The sequence below is a fragment of the Adiantum capillus-veneris genome, chromosome 3, assembly GCF_014529385.1.
Source record: "Adiantum capillus-veneris isolate H3 chromosome 3, ASM1452938v2, whole genome shotgun sequence".
Taxonomy (NCBI): domain Eukaryota; kingdom Viridiplantae; phylum Streptophyta; class Polypodiopsida; order Polypodiales; family Pteridaceae; genus Adiantum; species Adiantum capillus-veneris.
This window is the reverse complement of record NC_140933.1, coordinates 46,728,234-46,747,700: the sequence shown is the minus strand read 5'-3', so window position 1 is coordinate 46,747,700 and position 19,467 is coordinate 46,728,234. Positions and strand designations below refer to the sequence as shown.

Here is a 19,467-nt window from a genome sequence, read left to right as displayed (position 1 = left end):
TTCTCACGAACAATTATTACTACTCCAAAATTAACCTTACGAATTCCACAAACTTCTGAGTTGTTTTTAAGGGTGCAAATTCTCTCGGATTACCTCTTCTTCTCTTGAATCTACCTCACAAAATTCTTTTTGAGAAGTTAATGCAAGTTCTTTATGATCTGTATTATGAGTTTATTATTACACATTTATTGCTTGTCTTATTTACAAATAGCAGGGTGTGACATGTCTTCATGGAAAAGAAACATTTGATATATGTTAGCTTGAGAAAAAAAACGTATTGTGGTTTTTGCTTGCTATTGTAAGGTGTGCCTTCTTGACAAACATCATCGTGTAGCTTCAGGTTTCTGATCATGCATTCTGAAGGTTGAGCCTTAGGTCTACATAGGGCAAAAGCTTGAAGGCTTGGGGAAATCATTCCACTCGAGAATCTAAACGCTTTTAGTGTCTTTGATTGTGCATAATCCTCATAGTGTCGGTGCCCCACAACCTTGTCACTTAAAGATTGCATTGATTTTGTGTATTGTGTCTGGTTCTCAAATCGTTCTCGTACTTAAAGTTTAAAATTTTGACATGTGTGTTCAGCTTTTCCTTTTAGACTTTCCCATGTCTCAAAGAACATTGTGGGCTATGCTTCATTTCACAAAACAACATCCACCTTTTTAGAAAACAAAAGAAGAGATGTCGTTTCAAAGATGATCCTTCTATTGAGGAAGATGCAGAGCTACATCTGCATGATAGCAAAGTAAGCAATGATGATGCCACAAATAGGAGCATACAATTAATGCTCATGAAAAAAAAATGAATCTAAAAAAAGTGCTTATATGCGCTTGCACGGAATCCTACTTGGGCTGGAAGTAACAACGCTTTGAATTGGCAGATTTTGAATCTGGAGTGTTAGAATTGTTTGTGAGTATTGTAAGCAAATAACAAAGCATGCAAGTACCAAATCTCATGAAAACACACCCTACATGTTTGGAAAAAACAAGGTGACTAATGATGATGGGATCCAAGGACGTCGAGACCCTTCAATCATAAGCACTAGAAAATTGTGTGTTACGATTAGCTTTTAGTATGCTCATGTCTACTCAATGATAAGATAGTGAGACCCTTCAATGATAAGCACTAGAAAATTGTTTGTTGCGATTAGCTTTTAGTGTGCTCATGTCTACTCTTGATTTGTTAGAATTTTGCCAGACTCTTCATTTGTTGAGAGACCTGTATCGAAAGCATGCAAATCTTTTGTGGGGTATATTATTGAGGATTTTTTACTATCTTGTAACGTGTTAAGGCTTCAAATTTCTACGACATTATGCTTAAGGAGTCAATTGAAGTAGCTTTGGATCAGCACATGATTGTGTGTGCATCTTTCATAGAGTATTCAAAGCATGTTATAGCTTTTCTAAGATTCTTAGAGATTGAGGAAGGTACTTCTCATCATTTTCACAAACATGCAAGTCTTTTTTTGCGGTGATTCAATAGATCAATTCAAAATGGTGTGTATAGGCACGATGGTGCCTCGACCATGGTTGGTTGGCATAACGGGGTAACAACTCCTTTTTAAATGAGCATATCCACTCATTGCCACACTAGTCTAATTCTTGTTGAAAAAGCAAAAGTCTAACTCATTGCCTCACCTGCAAAAGCCGTCTACTAGTATAGTAGACCAGTCGAAACCATCCATTAATTGTTTCCTGCATCAATACACTGTCAATCACATTGTCAGAAGAATCAACAAAGACATGGAAATCTTTTTCCAATATGGAGGTAAGAGAACTAGTGTCTGGGCAGCATCATTTTTAGGCGGTGATAAGTAGAGTCGCATTTCGAAGTCCATTTAAAATTATCCGCAGTGCTAACACATTTAAAGGTACCACAATATGTGCCAAAAATCACAAGTGCCACCCATGCCACCGCACCTATCCGAGAAATCTTAAGGTCACTTTTCGTGAATCGTGTGGTGGTGCTTACATGATAGCCGCAGTTTTGATGGGATCAACCGTAATTCCTTCTTTAGAAATGATGTGTCCCAATAACATCTCACTCGGCACAACAAACACACACTTCATCAAATTAATGCTTAACCTGGTTTCTCAACACTTTTCGAAACAATGCTGGAGGTGATGCAAGTGCTTTGATTTTTTACCAAAATAGAAAAATCATCAAAGAAAATCCACATAAAATATAACAAATATGGACCAAATATTTGTTGCATATCCTTTTGAAAAGTGCTTGGTGCATTCCGCAATCCGAACCATATTAATGTACAAGCAAATACTTCCCAAGCAGTTATTAGTATCGTCTTTGGTTAATATTCAATTGTCACTCGCATTTGATTCTAACCACTGTAACCATCCGTAAAAGAGTACGTATGTTGTCCTACAACTTCATCCAAGATGGAATCCAAAAATGAAAGCGAAAGATCTAGCATCATGGCCGCATTTAGCTTCCGATAATTGGAGCTTCTTTTTCTTTTTAAGGACCACAACAATTAGGGAAATCCACTCCGTGTTTTAAATTGGATCTATGAATTCCACCTTCAACAATTTATCCAGCTCCTCTTTTACTTATTTGGCATAATAAAGATTCATACAATACCTAACTTACTTGGTAGGCACCACATCCTTCTTCAAATTGATACAATATTGGTAGAATTTGAAATCAAATCATGATTTGCCTTTAAAAATTCGGCTTCTTCTTCATCCACCAAACATTCCATCACATTCCCTGGCTCGATAACAATAGAGCGGGTCTCCTCACAAACATAATTGACTTGTTAGTACGGGATCTAAACCTTCCTTTATCCTCTTCATATGACTAAAGCATGCTTTGTCCAATTTTACTTAAATCTTAACATGCCAAAGCCATGGTCGACCCAACAACGTCTGATAATCTTTTTTCATTCTTTGTATATTTAGCATTACAAAGAACATTGCAAAGGATATTTCACAATATAAAAAGGCACACCTTGTAATATACCTTGAGCTCTCACTCGTTGTTGAGTCATCTACATCTAAAGGTGTGGCTCTGTAACATTCACGATAAAAGATAAAGATCTCATCAACATGTAAGCTTGAATTCACCAAATATTTGTGTACTAATGGCTTCTCCTTATATGGGGACCTTACAAATCGTGCAACATACATGGTGATGGGCAAAACTAGCAAGTGGACATTACATGTATACTAACAACATTAGCCATATTGAAATCACTTCACTAAGATCGATGAAGGAACAATGTTGATGAATTTGATGGGAAGGCTAGCTCATTAGCCCATTAAAGGATCACAAAAAATCAACGAGCTAATGAAAAGATTTAATTGACACAAAATTTGTTAATTCAATGAAGAAAAATATTCCAACAATGTAGAGTAACAATCAATCCAACGATGGAGTGAAGTTCATACTAAAGATTATGGTACTAGTACTCACATAGAGAAGGAAGCAAAGGTAATGGCAAATAGAAAAGAATGTTACTAAAAATTGGTTATTGCATAGAGACAAAAAGTAAAAGTGTGGAATCTCCGTTTGAAGAAGAAACTTGGAAAGGGGAAGCTTAACAAGAATCCAACGTAAGAGATTAAAATCATGATTTTTTTTGTACACGCATACTTTAACTTGGAAGAGTTGGTTGATCCACAAGTATATATGCACTAGATGTCACTTAACTATGATGCTAGAGATGATAAAATTTGATATGTACAAAGTGAATCCAACCATGTAAAGAAAGCTGAAGAGATTACAACCTTCTTCATGCAAGGTTTTATTGAAATGGATAATAGTATGAGTGGTAGTTTCTAATTGGGGCAATACTGAAGAATAGTAATACACTGTTTGCAATGACTTCAGAAACTTCACTACCCAATCAAATATCCTTTTTTTCTACCTATCACCAGCAGGCTATTGGATGAGGTAACAGGTCATCAAATGTACAATTTTCCTAGATGAATACAATGGTTTAATTATTTGAGGATCGCTCCAAACAATAGAATAAAGACTACATTTCTTACTATGAGATACTTGCATGTATCTAGTTTTTTTTAAAAAACTATTGGCTCTACTTTTTAAAAAAATCAATACATTGGAATATACCCTCCTCCCAAAACCCTGCACGAGCATGGCCATCACAATCGCCTCCCCCCTCCTTGAGCAGCTTGGCTCGCCTCTTCGATTCCCTCTCCCCAGTCTGCCTACCTTTCTCTCCTCTGACTCTCAACCTGCCCCCCTTCTCTTGCTGCTGCCTTTTTTGAGCTTCTGCAACTCTTTGCCGCACAAGCTTACCATTCCTATGAGAGAATGCCCGCCTCATTGCTGGGTTTGATAGAGAGAGAGAGAGAGAGAGAGAGAGAGAGAGAGAGAGAGAGAGAGAGAGAGAGATGCCAAGCTTCCGACCTCATTCAGAGGGAAGGAAAGAACACTTTGAATCGAAAAAGAGGGGTAGATGAAGAGCACTAGGGCGCCAAAAGCAGGGTAGCAGAAGGCAGACATGTGTGCACCAAGCTAGATCACTCCCCCATTGTATCTCCCAATTGCCTCCATTCTTGCCTCATGCAAACTGCAATTGTGGAAACCTTTCAATTCTCACTTCTTACAATGAATTTCCCTCACATCTTCAAAAGATTCTTCATAGATGGAATTTACAAAATGGGTATCCCCTACTTATGCCATTTGGTCTATGCAACATAACAACCACCCTTCAATGGGGCACGATGGAGGTATTTGTTGAATTATTGCATAAATTCCATGGAAATTTTGTAGATATAGTTATCTACTCAATTGAAGATAAAAACTGCAATCTTGGAGATGCCTTCAACATGCAGAGGAGGATTTATTTGAAATCATTAAAGATATCTTCCGGTATGGAAAGACCAATTGTAAGAGTATGTGGTCTCTAAAAACTGTATAAAGATGGCTATACACTTATATAAAAGGGTATCAAGTTTGTTCAGACTCTTATCAACTTGAATTTGTAGCCATTAGCAAGCCAATGATGGTCTAACTAGACACTATACCTGAAAAGTTACTTTCGATGTTGATGCAGATACTTAAGACATAGCAATTGGAGCTACATCGGCTCTTGTGATGGTAGAACTATACTACAAGTGGAGCTCAATTTTACTATAGAAAGAGAAGAGTGGGAATGGTGTTTAGTGCCACTACACATTTAAACATAAGAGGTTCATTTACGTGTGGGTCAATCAACCTTCTTTCTTTGATAAACAAGGTTGCTAAAAAGAAGAGACTCGCCCAACAGATGATTTTTTTATGACAGTTCGGGGTCAAAATACATGATACATGGGAAGCCATACTATGCTGCCAATTTCTTATCAGAAGCTGTAGGTGAGGAGGAGACTACCTAAGGGAGCCTGTAGATCTCTCAATCAGAAGCAACAAACAAGGTGGATACTTCGATTAATCTAAGTTGCTGAATACACAGAACTACCTAAAGAGATGAGCAAAGCTGAGAAGAAGATGTGAGGCAACAAAAAAAACAGACCACCAAGTTGGTATTATGGGGGTTGCGGTTGGCATAGCCTCTGGTCGAGGCAAAAGACATTGTGCAATGTGCAAGAGGAGGGTCTCGAGAAATTTGCTCATGGTTGTTTGATGTTGAGGCTTCCTAATCACTTATTTGTTTTCTCAAGATTTCAGAAGAGCAATGCTTTGAAAGAGTTGCACTCAGTACAATCGAACAAAGCATGCTTTGATTATCCAAACAAACTAACTTAAGTACTGACATCTCCCAATTTTGGAGTAAATTTGTCTTTTCAAAGACAGAAATCCAAGTCCAATTTCAATGGCCCTAAAATTTCAATGTCAAAACTTGGAACATTTTAGTCCCTTTGAGCTAGCAATTGACCTTTTAACATCAAGTTTAAAAAAATGATTTTTCTTGAGTATTACATGAACTTCCCCAACAAGTCGCTGAATAGCTCCACCTTAGAACACACAACTTTCCCAAGCCAGCAAAAGAGCTGTCCTTTGCAACAATTCAAAACGTTCACCAACCTTTCAACTTGATACTCCATAATAAAGAAATCTAGAAAATAAAAAAAGGGAATTATAGCATGAGAGAGAGAGAGAGAGAGAGAGGGCAAAGTTCCCTGCTTCCGATCTGCATGTTCTCTCAAACAACTGACAGAAGAAGAATAGCTCCTCACACCCTCCAATCACCACCCTTGCCCAACTTATCCCAGAGGAACCTAAAAACACACTAGCCAGAAAAGGGATTATCCTTCTCTTCATTATTTTACATTGCGCATAGCAACCCTGCCGTGTACTTGCATTCAATGTGCGACATAAACTTCTAGCTACGCTTGGAGCAACAGTCTCTTCCACGAGTTGGTTGGAAAAAACCCCCGAACCATCAATCGTCCATTCTTTTCAGAAGTTACGTAAAAACTGACCGTTGGACTATGTAGTGTCTTTGACTACGCTATGCCATTTCTACCTTCCTTGAACAACTGTGGGTCCGCATGTCTAGACGAAATAAGACGAACACTGACTTTTTTACATCAGAGACAAATCAGCTGTCGATGCTGTGACTGCCAGGCAAAGCCTCTGGAGCCATGAACCCTGTATTTTTGCAGCAAAGCGCATAATAATCAGCTTCCCCTGAGGTTGAAGAACCTGCACATAGAGCTGCATTTCAAGAACAAACATATCTAACCACAACAAAACAAATGCAGAAGGGCTAGACATGCAACAAGTTCTGAGCAAAAACTTACTACTGCAATTAACCGTGAAGACAAACTTCAAGAGTAAATCATTAACAACATCTTCTGTATTTGAAGAAAGAAAGAGAGCATAATTATTCAGCATATTAATTTTATAAGACTGCCTAAATTGTCGAATTGATGGATACAAAGCTCTGCGACCGATATGTAGTTGTACTGGCGAAGCTTTCGTAAAAGCTTCATTAGACAATAGTGGCTTTGATCGAACTATATGATGCCAGCCCTTGCAATGCATCTCAAAGGCAGGATAAAGCCCCCAATAACGGGACACCCCCTTTAAAAAATCATGACCCCGCCCCCCCCCCCCCCCCAATTTACCTACAAAACCGGTTGGTCAAGTGGAGAGCACTAGCTTATGTGGAGTAATCTCATTTGCTAGTACCCAGGTTCTCACCCTGCCCGTCGCTGTCTGTTTATTGGCGGGTCACTATCCTTCATACTCTGCTGCCTCCTTTTTGCATTGAGGATAGTGCAAGCTGGGCGCAAAGCCTGTGTGCTGCACCACAAGGGAACAAGCCAATATTGGACGAAGATTTTGCAGCTTTCCTTCCCCCAATTTCAATCTCCTGAAGTTGGGGATTTTTTCCCTAGAGCACTTCTCTTGTTAAAACACGCCTTAGAGAAGATTCTCAAGGTCCTGCATTTTCCAGTAGTGAACGTATGTCCGTCAAGTGGGAGTCCAAAGGTATTAGAGACTAAACAAAATCATTATGTTTTTGAAGGTGTGGTCTTTACTTTAAGAGGTACTTCCATATGCTCCACATATATATTTTTGTCATCACTTGACTCTCGTTTAGCCTTAGTAAAAACCACATTTTCCTTTATATCCTAAATTTTGACCGTGAAAATCAAGGTCTAATGTAATTACAACCAGGTACTTCATTTTCAACCAGGAAATTTACAATAGTTTTTCAATTACTTTACCTGAACACAAGAAGCTCATTTGTCAGCCTGCTTAGCACGTTTTGCTCTTTTATGTGAATGACCACCGTGGTGGCCCTTGGAAGATCTTACCGGCTTCTTGCTAGGTCTGCATTCATCACGCAAAATTTAATCCCTTCAGATTCCAACAGGTCCTCTTGATCAATGAGCATGATTATTCTACTTACGCCAGTGCTGATGACAAGAACATGAAGATAAATAATGGAGGAAGCACCAACAGTGCTGCACTCTGCATTTGCACATCAAATTATCTTCAAACTCCCATAAAAGTTAGAAGCACTAACAATCAAAACCTTCAAAATCAATTGAATATGTTGAGTAATCATACCAAAAACCCCAAAAATTCGTTGCTTGTTGCTAGCACTGCTAAAAAATCAACTTTTTCCATTTTTCCTTTCATTGACTCTTGAAGCTGTTAAAGAAGATCCCCTCTAGAATGTAAGAATTCCATTACAATACTCTGGCATGTGAAAACCCACCTTCATGCTTTTAAATAGAACAGAAACCTGCTTGTGATAAGCTGTAGCAGACGTCAAAAATCTTCTATAACCCTTTGTGAACTTGTCACTATATGGCTTCGTCAATGATTGAGCTTTCTCATAATATGGCCTTAATAAAGATGCAGCTTCTTCCACATACGGTCTGCACGCCTCTCTTGCAACCTGCATAAACAGAGGCTTGTGGAATATGAAGGGAAAAAATCCAGCAGAAAAGGAGGCATGTAAAAATATCATAAACACAAAACGATGACAGACCTGTATGTGAGGCTCCATGGCAACTTGAGCTTTATTCAAATGTGGCGAGACGAAATCCTTGGAGGCCTGGTAACCTTCCAGCAACTTCGACCTAGCTGTTTCAAAATGTGGTGAAACCGTGGTAGACACAGACTCCACACTACTCCTGAATGCAGGAGCCCAATTATTCTCTGCATGCTGTTAAGCAAGATCTGTCACAAAAATAATCGACAAGAAAATCATTCACTCTAACGTCAAAGAATTTACCGTTTTCAATTTTTCAAGATGAGGCTTTGTCCACTTTTGTGCAGCTGTCATTTTTTCTGATGCCTGCAAGCAATGTTCAAGCAACATTAAGCATCCTGCAGTTAAATTACCAAAGAACGGAACATTCTCAAGTGTTTCCTCAGTAAAGTGACAGATGCCAAAACGCAGACCCTTTCTACTGTCATGTCAACCAAAGGCTGGCCATACTTGCTCCAATGCTCCACTGCCATGGCCTGCAGCAAGCATTCGAGTTAGAAATGTCCTCCACAGACATGAGGTTTGAGTTGATTTACCTGCAGTTCAACTAGCCTCATTGAAGTCCACGGAGGCAGCCAACCACCATGAACCTGCACAGGAGTGTAGTAGTGAAATTCATTAGCTTATAAAGGAAGAACGTTTGATGGAAAGTTAACAAACTTCACGGCTTGAAATGCATTGGCCCTTCATACAAACCTACTATAATAATAGTGGGGGAGCTTCTGTTGAAGCACTCTTCCAGTCACAAGTTTATATAGTCAGCTCTAAGAGGGAGGAGAGGGGGGGAGGGACCACCTTTCCTCTTCTAAGAACTCGCCACCTGCAGCGTTTTCGATTTATCTCTGTTTGTGCCTTACAAAGGTACTTTCTTTCGTTGCCTAGTTTGCTGCTTGTATGTATGCTTTGGTGTGTGACGTTCTTTTCCTTATGTGCAGTGCCTGCTTTTGCCTGATAGATTGTCTGGTTGATTGGTGTGGGGTTTTGCAGGTACGAATGCATGTGTTGTGCTTGCACGCTTGTTCTCTGCTTGCTTTTCTGTTTCCTTGGAGGAGGGGTGGGTGGTTGTTAGACTTACACCACTCTGCTGCTTCACAAGTCTAGGGCATACTTGTACGGCTAGTATGTCTCCGGGCTGGCCACCCATAGTCTAGGTTGCTCTTGATCCGGCCGCCCACTTTTGTCCGGGCACCCACATATATTTCCATTAATCATTTTTCTGTTGGGTCGGGGGGATTTTTATCAAGCCTTGCCCTATCTCCCCTTGGGCACCTACTTATGGGGCCAGGGGGTACCCACTTCCACATCTCTCATCTCACAGAGATCACACATTATACTGATTGTACTGAGGGTCTTCTGCTCATGGTAGTCATGGGGGTACTGATCGCCCCCTCTTCACCACCTTTGGCGTTTGTGTCTACTGTGGGAGAACCCCCGAGGTCGTGGACGTCTGGATCTGCTTAGTTCTGTGGCTCGATCAAGCAGTGTACCTCTAGTATGAGTAGGCTCCGAGATTTGTTGTAATGACTGCTCCGTTGGCTCTCCTCTGGCTGGTGTAAAGAAATCTGTGATTCGTCTCTAAGACTGTCTTTCCTCTGATGTTCTCAGCAAGCTCTCCCTAAGTTTGCGCAGCTCTAGCAGGAACAATCCGAGACACCTCTGATCCTTGTATCTCATGACTCTAGAAAAAGGTCCGAACCCTTCTCTGAAGGGGCAGTGGAAGTGGCCGCGTATCTCATAGTGTGCCGGGCAGTGACATGTGTAGTGCACCTCTGTCTCTGGCTCCGACATGCAAGACGCCCAACCAATGTACTGACCATGGAGGAGGTCGATGAGATCCGGCAGTGACCGATGAGAAATTTCATCTGAACCCACAAACCCCCCCCCCCCCCCCCCCTCCATTTCCTTTCTCCTTAGCGTCTTAGTGTTAGTTCTTTGTAACTTTGTAATTTCCGTACTCAGACATGGTATCAGATTCACCAATTGTAACTTTTTGGTCTCATAGGTCATTTTGGCCTTTTGAAGACGTTAATATAGCATTTCATTTCTCTCTCCTCTCTCACGCTTCCGCACACGCACACTCTCCCATGGTATCAGTAGCCAAGGCACGTGGTATCAGAGCTTCAGGCTCTGCCTATTCTGAGGCGTTACATCGCATCATGTTCTTCTCCCAAGGGCTGGATCAACCAACTTTTTGCCAGATCTGCCAGCGTTTTTACATCAGCCAGGCAAGCGCACAAACGGGAGCCATTTCTGTCACGGAGGACCTCACCTCAACCTGCGTTTTTTGCAAGAAACATCAGATCTGCTGATTTCCCTGCTAGCGCTACCATTTCTGGACATCTTTGTCGTGGAAAACCCCTCCAGATTCATTGGCGTCTTTGACCTTCATCTGCGTTTTTGGGGTTTCAACCCATTTTCGACGGTTTTATTGGCCACTTTGTGTCGTTGACACCTTCTACAAGTTGCTGAGCACCTAGGGTACCCATCAAGCCTTTGTTTTTTCAGCAAACAGAAGGTATTTGGTGCCAAAAAGTGCAGCAAAAGTGGGCTGCAAATTGACCTGCGTTTTTGCAGCAGGAGGGCAGCGCTCAGCTTTTGGACCCCGGATCTTGCCACCACCTACCTGGCTTTGCATCTTGTGCATTGCCGGGGAGTATCCTCTTCGTCTTCATCAGATTTCAGCCATTACCCCTTGCTGTTTTCTCTGTTTTCAGCCCATTTGGGACAATGACAGTGATTCACCACCCTCCCCTACACCCTCTGCACCGCTTAGGACCATGCCGGGAGCGTATGAGCACGCTGAAAATCGCTGGACAGCAGTGTTTTTAGTCACCTCCCAGTTGTGTTTTTGGGGGGACAGCAGCCACATGGCTTGTGTTTTTCATAGAGGATGAAGTTACCTCCTGCAAGGACCACCATCCGGTGGTGGTCCGTGCGGTCTCTCAGTGACTGCTACAATAAACGATATCTTCGACATCGGCTTGATCATCTACGGGCGTACGAGCACTCCTGTAACAGACTTGGACACTCCAAGTCGAGAATCAACCGCGACAGCACCAAATAACCACTTCAAAACAATTCACAGATCACAATAGATTTGCATAGGCCCGGCGGAGTTCCGTGCCTAGAGATATTGGCCCCAAAGACTGGCGCCCCTTTCGGTATTTCTTTTTGTATTAATCAATCATCAAAGTACAAGAGAGCGGTTAGGGTTTCACTCTCAGACTCTGTGTCCAGATGCTCTGAGAAGTGAGGCCCTCACCACTAATTTAAAGATTACAAGGGATGCCCAAAAGCAGAGCCCCAAAAACTTTTAAAATAAAAAGCATCAATTCTCTCTCTCTCTTAGAGTCTTCTCTTTTTTTTTTTTTTTTTTTTATAAAGCAAAATTCGAGTCGCTCATCATTTCGAAAAATATAAAAAAATAAATAATTAAAAGCCTCCGCGATTTTCGAAAATTAGGGTTTCTGGCAAAAATTAGGGCTTGCAGGAATTTTAGGGTTTTTGGCAAAAATTAGGGTTTTTGCTGTCCGCCACGTCATCACTTTGTGACATACCCCCCTCTTGAAATCATTGTAATCGACCGCGATTACGCCTGCAAAACCGACAAAAGCCATAAACCATCTTAGCAGACACTGACTGTTAGTACCTACGTACTAAGAACACACATCTAGCACATGTACAAAATCGACAGTCACATCACAGGACATCACCAGACATCACAGGACATCACATGACATTCAACATTCATTCGGATCTTAGACCATGATTTATCGGCAATGTAGCTAGCAATCACATCTAGGTCCAATCCGGACCTCATCGATGTCCGATTGACTAACCCATATTGCAACCATGTCTATTCGAGATCAATCAGACCAAAATGCTGCAGTCATTTCGGCATCAGTTCCTGCACTCACAAGAAGTCAAGAACAAATCAGTATCATTATCAGGAATTCCATTTCATAAAGTCATCCAACAGAATACTGTTAGCTCTCAGTATCCCTGAAGCTCAAAGAGACATCAGTGACTTTAGTATCAAAATCGAGGCATCTATTGACAAAGGAGCGGAGTAACTCCCCTCTTGTGCATCCCACTGCACCAGATCTTCGGCCAAGCTGAGTTTCTGGGTTCCGTTTGGAGTAGACTATGCTAAACCAAAACATCGAGGTAAAGTTTCACAATCCGAGGAGTATCTGCTAGGTCCTCCTCCTCCATCCACTTCGCATCAAATGCAGGAAAGTTCTTGAACTAAACCAAGAACCGCCTTCAGACTTTACCTTTCTTCGTATCATTATGTGCCAAAATCTGTTCAGGAACAAAGATCTCCTCGTTTTCTTCCACTTCGGGTTGCTCATCAGGCTCCCCATCATCAGGCACATCACCCTTAACAGGGTTCAAGAGACTCACATGCAATGCATTATGAATCCTCCAAGTATCTGGCAATTTCAATCGGAAGGAGACATCATTTATCTTGTCAGTGATCTGGAAAGGTCCGTAGTATCGCATACTAAGCTTTGGAAAAAGCCTCTCCTTTCCCTTTTTCTTTCTTAGGCGTGCCTTCTCAAAAGTAAGAGCACCCAATCATCCTCCTTCAGTTTCAAGTCGCAACGATGGCGATCCGTTGCCTTTTTCTGTCGTTCTTGAGACTCCTGCAAAGTCTCGCGAACCTTGGCAAAAGCCGTATCCAAATCTCGCGAATATTCATCCGCTTCAAATATCTAATCTTCAAACTCAGGAAGGATGGAACCTTCGTAGCACTTTCAACAATCTCACATGGCGTCTTCCCCGTCGAAGAGTGTATCGTGTTATTATAGGCAAATTCCACCAAAGGTAAGTTCTTTTCCCATTGAGTCTTTTGATCTAAGATACAAGACTTCAATAAATCTAAAATCACTGAATTGGCAATCTCAAATTGCCCTTCAGTCTGCAAGTGGAACGATGACGAGAACTGCCACTGCGTGCCAATGTTCTCCCAAATTGCCTTCCAAAACAAACTCATAAATCTGGGGTCTCTGTCGGAGACAATCGTCTCAGACATGCCATGTAATCAGAAAATCATCGTGATCATTCTGTGTTCTTGGGAGATCAAAAATGAAATCCATTGCAATACTTTCCCAGGGGTGGGTGGGTGGGTATGGGTAAAGGCTGTAACAATCCCTGTGCCTTATGCCTGTCAAACTCGACCTTCTGGCATACCAAGCAACTGCGCACAAACTCTTCCACATTCTTTTTGAGTCTCGGCCCAAAGAAGTAGTATCTCTCTACCCCCTTCATGGTGGTAGCAATGCCGCGGTGACCCGTAAAAGGTGGACAGTGGCATTCAGTCATAACCTTTTCCCTCAACAGCTGTGTAACGCACAACATAGTCTTTTTCATCAAGTAGCCTTCCCGAAGGGAGTATCCAGCTACTGTCTCCCCATCGTGTATCCGTGTGAAAATATCTGCAAAATCTGTATCTGTGGCATACTGATCGACCATATCCTCGAAGCTCCTATGATGTATCGCGGAAATAGCCAAAACCAACGGTTTCCGAGACAAAGCATCTGCCACCACATTCTTTTGTCCCTGCACATGGACAATCTGGAAGTGGAACTGTGACAAGATGTTCGCCCACCGCATCTGCTTTTCCGAAAGCTGCTTCTGTGACAAGAAGTAGCGCAAACTCTGATGGTCCGTAAAGACAGTAAAATCCGCTCCGAGTAGGTAATGCCGCCACTGAGTAAGAGCATGGATAACCGCCAAAAGCTCTTTCTCATAGATCTGTGCTGTCATCTCCGGCCTAGAGAACAAACGGCTCTCGTAAGCTATGACATGGCCTTCTAGCATCAAGACCGCACCCAGACTACGACCACAAGCATCACAATATACTTCAAATGACTTCTGCAAGTCCGACAAAGTCAAAATAGGTCCCGTAGTCAATTTCTCTTTCAATGTCCGAAAGGCAGTCACCTCTGTGGGTCCCCACGAAAAAGGTACTCCTTTCTGTGTCAAGGTATGCAAAGGGGAAGCAACCTCTGCAAACTTTCATATGAACCGCCTGTAGTACGAACACAATCCCAAGAAGCTTCTAACTTCATGGACATTCCTCAAATCGGGCCAATCACAGATAGTCTCTATCTTGGCCGGGTCCATTTGCACTCCTGCTGCTGACACAATGTGTCCCAAAAAATGTATCTCTCGTAGGAAAAAATCACTTTTCTTTGCATTAATCACTAACGAGTGATCTCGTAATGCCTGAAAGATTTGAAGCAGATGATCTCTGCGTTCTGCCTCATTCTTGGAGAAAACAATGATGTCGTCAAAGAAAGTGCCAACAAATAGCCTGTACTCTCGAAAAATCCTGTCCATCATCCGGTTAAATGTCGCAGGAGCATTGGTTAAGCCAAAAGGCATCACCAAAAACTCAATGAACCCAAAAGTCGTCCGAAAAGCTGTCTTGTAGACATCTCTTGGCGCTATCCTGATCTGATGATATCCACTCTTCAAGTCAATCCTGCTAAAGCACGAGGATCCCTGTAACCTGTCAAGTATATCATCGATCCTAGGAATCGAAAATCTGTTCTTGATAGTGATTTTGTTGAGAGCGCTATAATCGATGCACATTCTCCAAGATCCATCTTTCTTCAAAACCAACAACACTGGAGAGCAATACGGTGAAGTACTAGGCTGGACAAGACCCTTTTCCAAGAGGTCTTTCACTAGGTTCATAATCTTTTCATTCTGTACTCGGCTCACACGATAAGGTGACCAATTCGGTGGCGTGCTTCCAAGTATCAGATCAATGGTTTGATCTTCAGTTTGATCTTCAGGCCCTCTGAAAAGCAATCGGCATGAGTGTGGAGAAAAATCTTGGCGTTCTTTTGATCGGGTCAAAACATATTCAACCTTTATCCATCGTTCAGTTCTCTTCCAAAAGAATGAGTAAGAAACTGAAGTTCATCAAGTACAATCTCTAAGCCCTTCATTTATCAAAGTCGCTTTCTCCGCCCGGTAGTCAACCACGGCGTAGTTCTTGTGGTACCAAGGGATCCTGAGTAGAACGTCACTCGCGTGCCCTAAACACCCCTGTCATTGCAAACGAAGTTTGCCAATGCTCGGTGTAATGGCAACATCCCATCCGGGTGCCAGTCGAACTACCTCCGCCTGTGGCGTCAGTCTGTTGGGCGTAATCGAGCCGCCAATTCCAAGTGAAAAGAAGTTTACCTTGGCTCCTTCAAAAGAGCTTCATGATCCTTCACTTTGCCCCAAAAGCGGCAAAGTTGGTACTTTCATTCATTAGATTCGGTGCAGGTCCCACGCTATGTGGTACCAATTCAGCTTTTCTATCTGCCACATTCCTCAACTGCTCTCGAACTCTCAGACCTGTCGTCATCTTTATCATTCTGTTCTTTCTGTGCCTTATTAGGGCACTTCGCGGAGATATGTTCCTGTTCCCCACATCCAAAGCACTTCCCCTCTCTGATGAAGCTAGCTCTCTCCTAAGGAGTAAGCTTGGGTTGTGCATCCTTTTTCTCTGCATTGCCCTTTTTCTTTCTACTTTCATTCCCAGAAGTCTTTTAGGCTCGTTGTGTCATGGCCTCATCTGTGGGGTAGGTCAGACTGCCAGAGTGAATGGCAAAGCCCTGCTTCGCATGACTCATCAACTCCTGAATAGAAGCTGACTTATGTTCCGCTTCTAGTGTTGCCATGTGTCCACTATGCCTCTTTGAGTTAATTTTTCTAGTACCCATCGACTTATTAGTGTAGCGAGGGGTTTGGAGTGCAAGATCACACAGAAGACATCCTATGCGTAGGATGTCTTTTTGGCCTGTTTGACCCCACACTTGACCCGCAGCTTCTTGAATGTCAATTCATACTACAATATGGAACTTCTTTGATGAGAAGTTGAAGTCTTTTAGCAGCCTTGATGACTCGGATCTCTGTAGGTAGACCCAAGGTAAACCGCTCAATTTGTTCTCTGAACGAGATCTTCTTGAATGAAAAGGCGGGTAGAAAAGAGCTCCAGAATCCTTCACAATAAGCATTGATTGTATCTTTCTTGGTCATCCGAAGATGGTTCCAAGCAGCTCGTATATCTCGTTCATATTCTTGCGTCAACCAAGAAGAAATAAAAAGCTTCTTAAATTTCAGCCATTTAACTGGCACAGTCTTGTTTAAAAGAAGCATCAACCACCAAGTACGAGCATTCCCCTTAGAGTAAGAGGAAGCTCTCCGAATCTTGGAGTGCTCTGAATAGCGTCCTCCCGCGAAAGCGATGTCAAACTGTTGTATAAAAGACAAAGCCTTCGAAGCATCCGAGTATCCTGAAAAAGTATCAAACTTGATTGAGTGGCCACCTTCCTTAAACTCTCGGACTTTTTTGCTTTCATCTTCGAGAAAGTCATACTGGTTGGCTTTGTAAAAAAAATTCTTCTTGTTCGCATAAAAGTTTCCATCATCGGAATCTGAGCTGTCTGTAGACGAGTCCTCAGTAAAACTGTCAGTCTCTGGGCGAGATGTAGCCTTCTTTGCCTTTTTCTTGCCCTTTCTGAAGCTTTGTTTCTTGCTTCGCTTTTACCTTTTTTTGTCTTCTTCACTCAAATCCGAGGAGCTAGAAGAACTATCAGAAGAAGAAGAAGAAGAATTGGGTAGGTCTTCAAACTTGACGCGCTTCTTCAATTTCTTTGCCTTGTAAAATGTCGACCGACGACCCAAATATCTCGGGAAGTCAATGCCTTTCTTTTGCTTTTTTTGCCGTGCTTTTTGCCTTTCTTTTGCACGTCAAAAAGCTGAGCAATCCATGCATCAACCACATTCTCCTGTTCCTTCTCTGTATATTTCTTGGAGGCAGAAGGTTTCTTGAGAGCGGGTTTCGGGAGTGGTGTTGTGGTTCTTTCCCACTCCATCTGTACCTCTTCCAAAGAGATCTGGTTCATATATTTTGCCATCTTTGGGTCCTTGGCAAAATTGAGCATCATCTTTGTTGCATCGCCGATCAACTGACGACGCTCCATCTCTTTTTGCTCCGCCTGAGTAGGCCGAGGCGGGCCATACTCTCTGCCTGAATCTACATTGTGATCCCAGCCCGCATCTCCAGATGCAGAGGGAGTCGACTGATCATTGCCTGAAGCCATAGGTGCCGCGGAAAAAAAAATTCCGGGATCGGATTTCTCGTAGAAGAGAAATCGGCCGTGCTCTGATACCACTGTAATAGACTTGGACACTCCAAGTCAAGAATCAACCGCGACAGCACCAAATAACCACTTCAAAACAATTCACAAATCACAATAGATTTGCACTGGCCCGGCGGAGTTCCGTGCCTAGAGATATTGGCCCCAAAGACTGGCGCCTCTTTCCGTATTTCTTTTTGTATTAATCAATCATCAAAGTACAAGAGAGCGGTTACGGTTTCACTCTCAGACTCTGCGTCCAGATGCTATGAGAAGTGAGGCCCTCACCACTAATTTAAAGATTACAAGGGATGCCCAAAAGCAGAGCCCCAAAAACTTTTAAAATAAAAAGCATCAGTTCTCTCTCTCTCTCTTAGAAAGTCTTTTCTCTTTTTTTTTTTTTTTTTAAAAAAAAAAGCAAAATTCGCGTCGCTCATCACTTCAAAATAAAAATAAAAAAATTTAAAAAAAATAAAAATATATATATATATATATAGCCTCCGCAATTTCCGAAAATTAGGGTTTCTCGTAGAAATTAGGATTTGTAGGAATTTTAGGGTTTTTGGAAGAAATTAGGGTTTCTGCTGTCCGCCACGTCATCACTTTGTGACAACTCCAGAGGGGGTGGTGACTTGTGGTTTGCTATGGACACACCTATGCACTCATCAGAGAAGTTCACACAAGATATGGCCATGCTCATGGCATATGGGATTCCGACATTCCCAGAGAAGACACCACCATCTTGGGTGGACACACTTACCACTTGACCTCGACAAGTCAGATCACTTGCTTACACATGAGCCTCTACATGGACTTAAGGGAGAGGATCTTGGATCTCTTCTTGCTACTTGGACAAGTTAATTGCTTGGATCTACAGACTGGAGTGGGACTTCAGTGCTTTGGACTCTCTTAGAGAGTTTACTCGTGAGATACGGGAGATCAAGCATCATTCTGCGACTACATCCGGAGTCACCCGGAGCTTGGCTTGGATGGTAGTGCATTTGCTCTTCTACACTCCTGATCAGTTGGATTGCTACCTTCAGAGTGGCTTACACTCACCCTCGGTAACCTTACAACAGACTTATCCCCCAACCTGGGCAGTAGGCCACTCCCAGCTCATTTACATTGAGAGCCACCCCGAGATGCGGTTTGGTGGCGTTGTTGGCGCGGATTATGTTTTGGTTGACACCGGAGGATTGGAGATAGGAGATACAAGCAAGGCAGCCCAGACAGATTGGTCAAGCCTTTCCTCTTCTCAGAGGATCTTCATTGCGCAGACTGCTCAATCTGGCTTCCCTTCTTCATACACGATGATCACGGTGCAGATAGCTACGTCTGACCACACCTCTTCTCAGAGGTCCTTCACAATGCTGACTATTGAGTCTGGCTTTCCCCTCATCTCGGATTACCCTACCTACTAACAGGAGGTGGTCCGTGCAGTCTCTCGGTGACTACTGCAACTTACGGTAGCTTCTACATTGCAGACTGTTTAGTCTAGATTTCCTTGATTCGGAGGAGTTTACGGCACAGATTACTACATCTGGCCTTCCTGGAGTTTTTCACATCTTAGCCACCTGGCCACACTAGGTTGCAAGTTCATGCATTGACAGGATTCCGGCCATTCTCATGACGGTTCTTGGGCTTCTCTATTTTCTCCAGACGGTTTGACCACAAACACCACAGATCCTATTGGACAAGACACTTGCAGGTCTATTGGCACTTCTTTTATGACAAGGAGTTGTTTCAAACTCAGTTCGGGACCTTCACGCGGTATCTTCACCCTGTATCGGCTGAATACGGCAGTTTACTACACTGCTCGTGATGGCACTTTACCATGGAGATTTCTTGGCGGTCACGACACCCCAAACTGCTACTACACTCGCG

General features: G+C 42.5%; 1 protein-coding gene across 2 annotated transcripts in view; it reads right to left on the bottom strand.

The window, feature by feature from the left end:
* Positions 1 to 6,371: 6,371 nt before the first annotated feature.
* Positions 6,372 to 19,467, bottom strand: part of LOC147460857 (uncharacterized) — a 36,536-nt gene continuing 23,440 nt past the window's right edge. For both annotated transcript variants that reach the window (XM_086508544.1, XM_086508545.1), the window contains exons 7-15: positions 8,971 to 9,024; positions 8,848 to 8,910; positions 8,678 to 8,740; positions 8,432 to 8,608; positions 8,183 to 8,338; positions 8,005 to 8,088; positions 7,844 to 7,905; positions 7,659 to 7,764; positions 6,372 to 6,627 (exon numbers count right to left, since the gene is read on the bottom strand). In XM_086508544.1, coding sequence (XP_086364670.1) covers positions 7,674 to 7,764; positions 7,844 to 7,905; positions 8,005 to 8,088; positions 8,183 to 8,338; positions 8,432 to 8,608; positions 8,678 to 8,740; positions 8,848 to 8,910; positions 8,971 to 9,024 — 750 coding nt within the window. In that variant the 3' untranslated portion in view covers positions 6,372 to 6,627; positions 7,659 to 7,673. The remainder of the gene's footprint in view (positions 6,628 to 7,658; positions 7,765 to 7,843; positions 7,906 to 8,004; positions 8,089 to 8,182; positions 8,339 to 8,431; positions 8,609 to 8,677; positions 8,741 to 8,847; positions 8,911 to 8,970; positions 9,025 to 19,467) is intronic.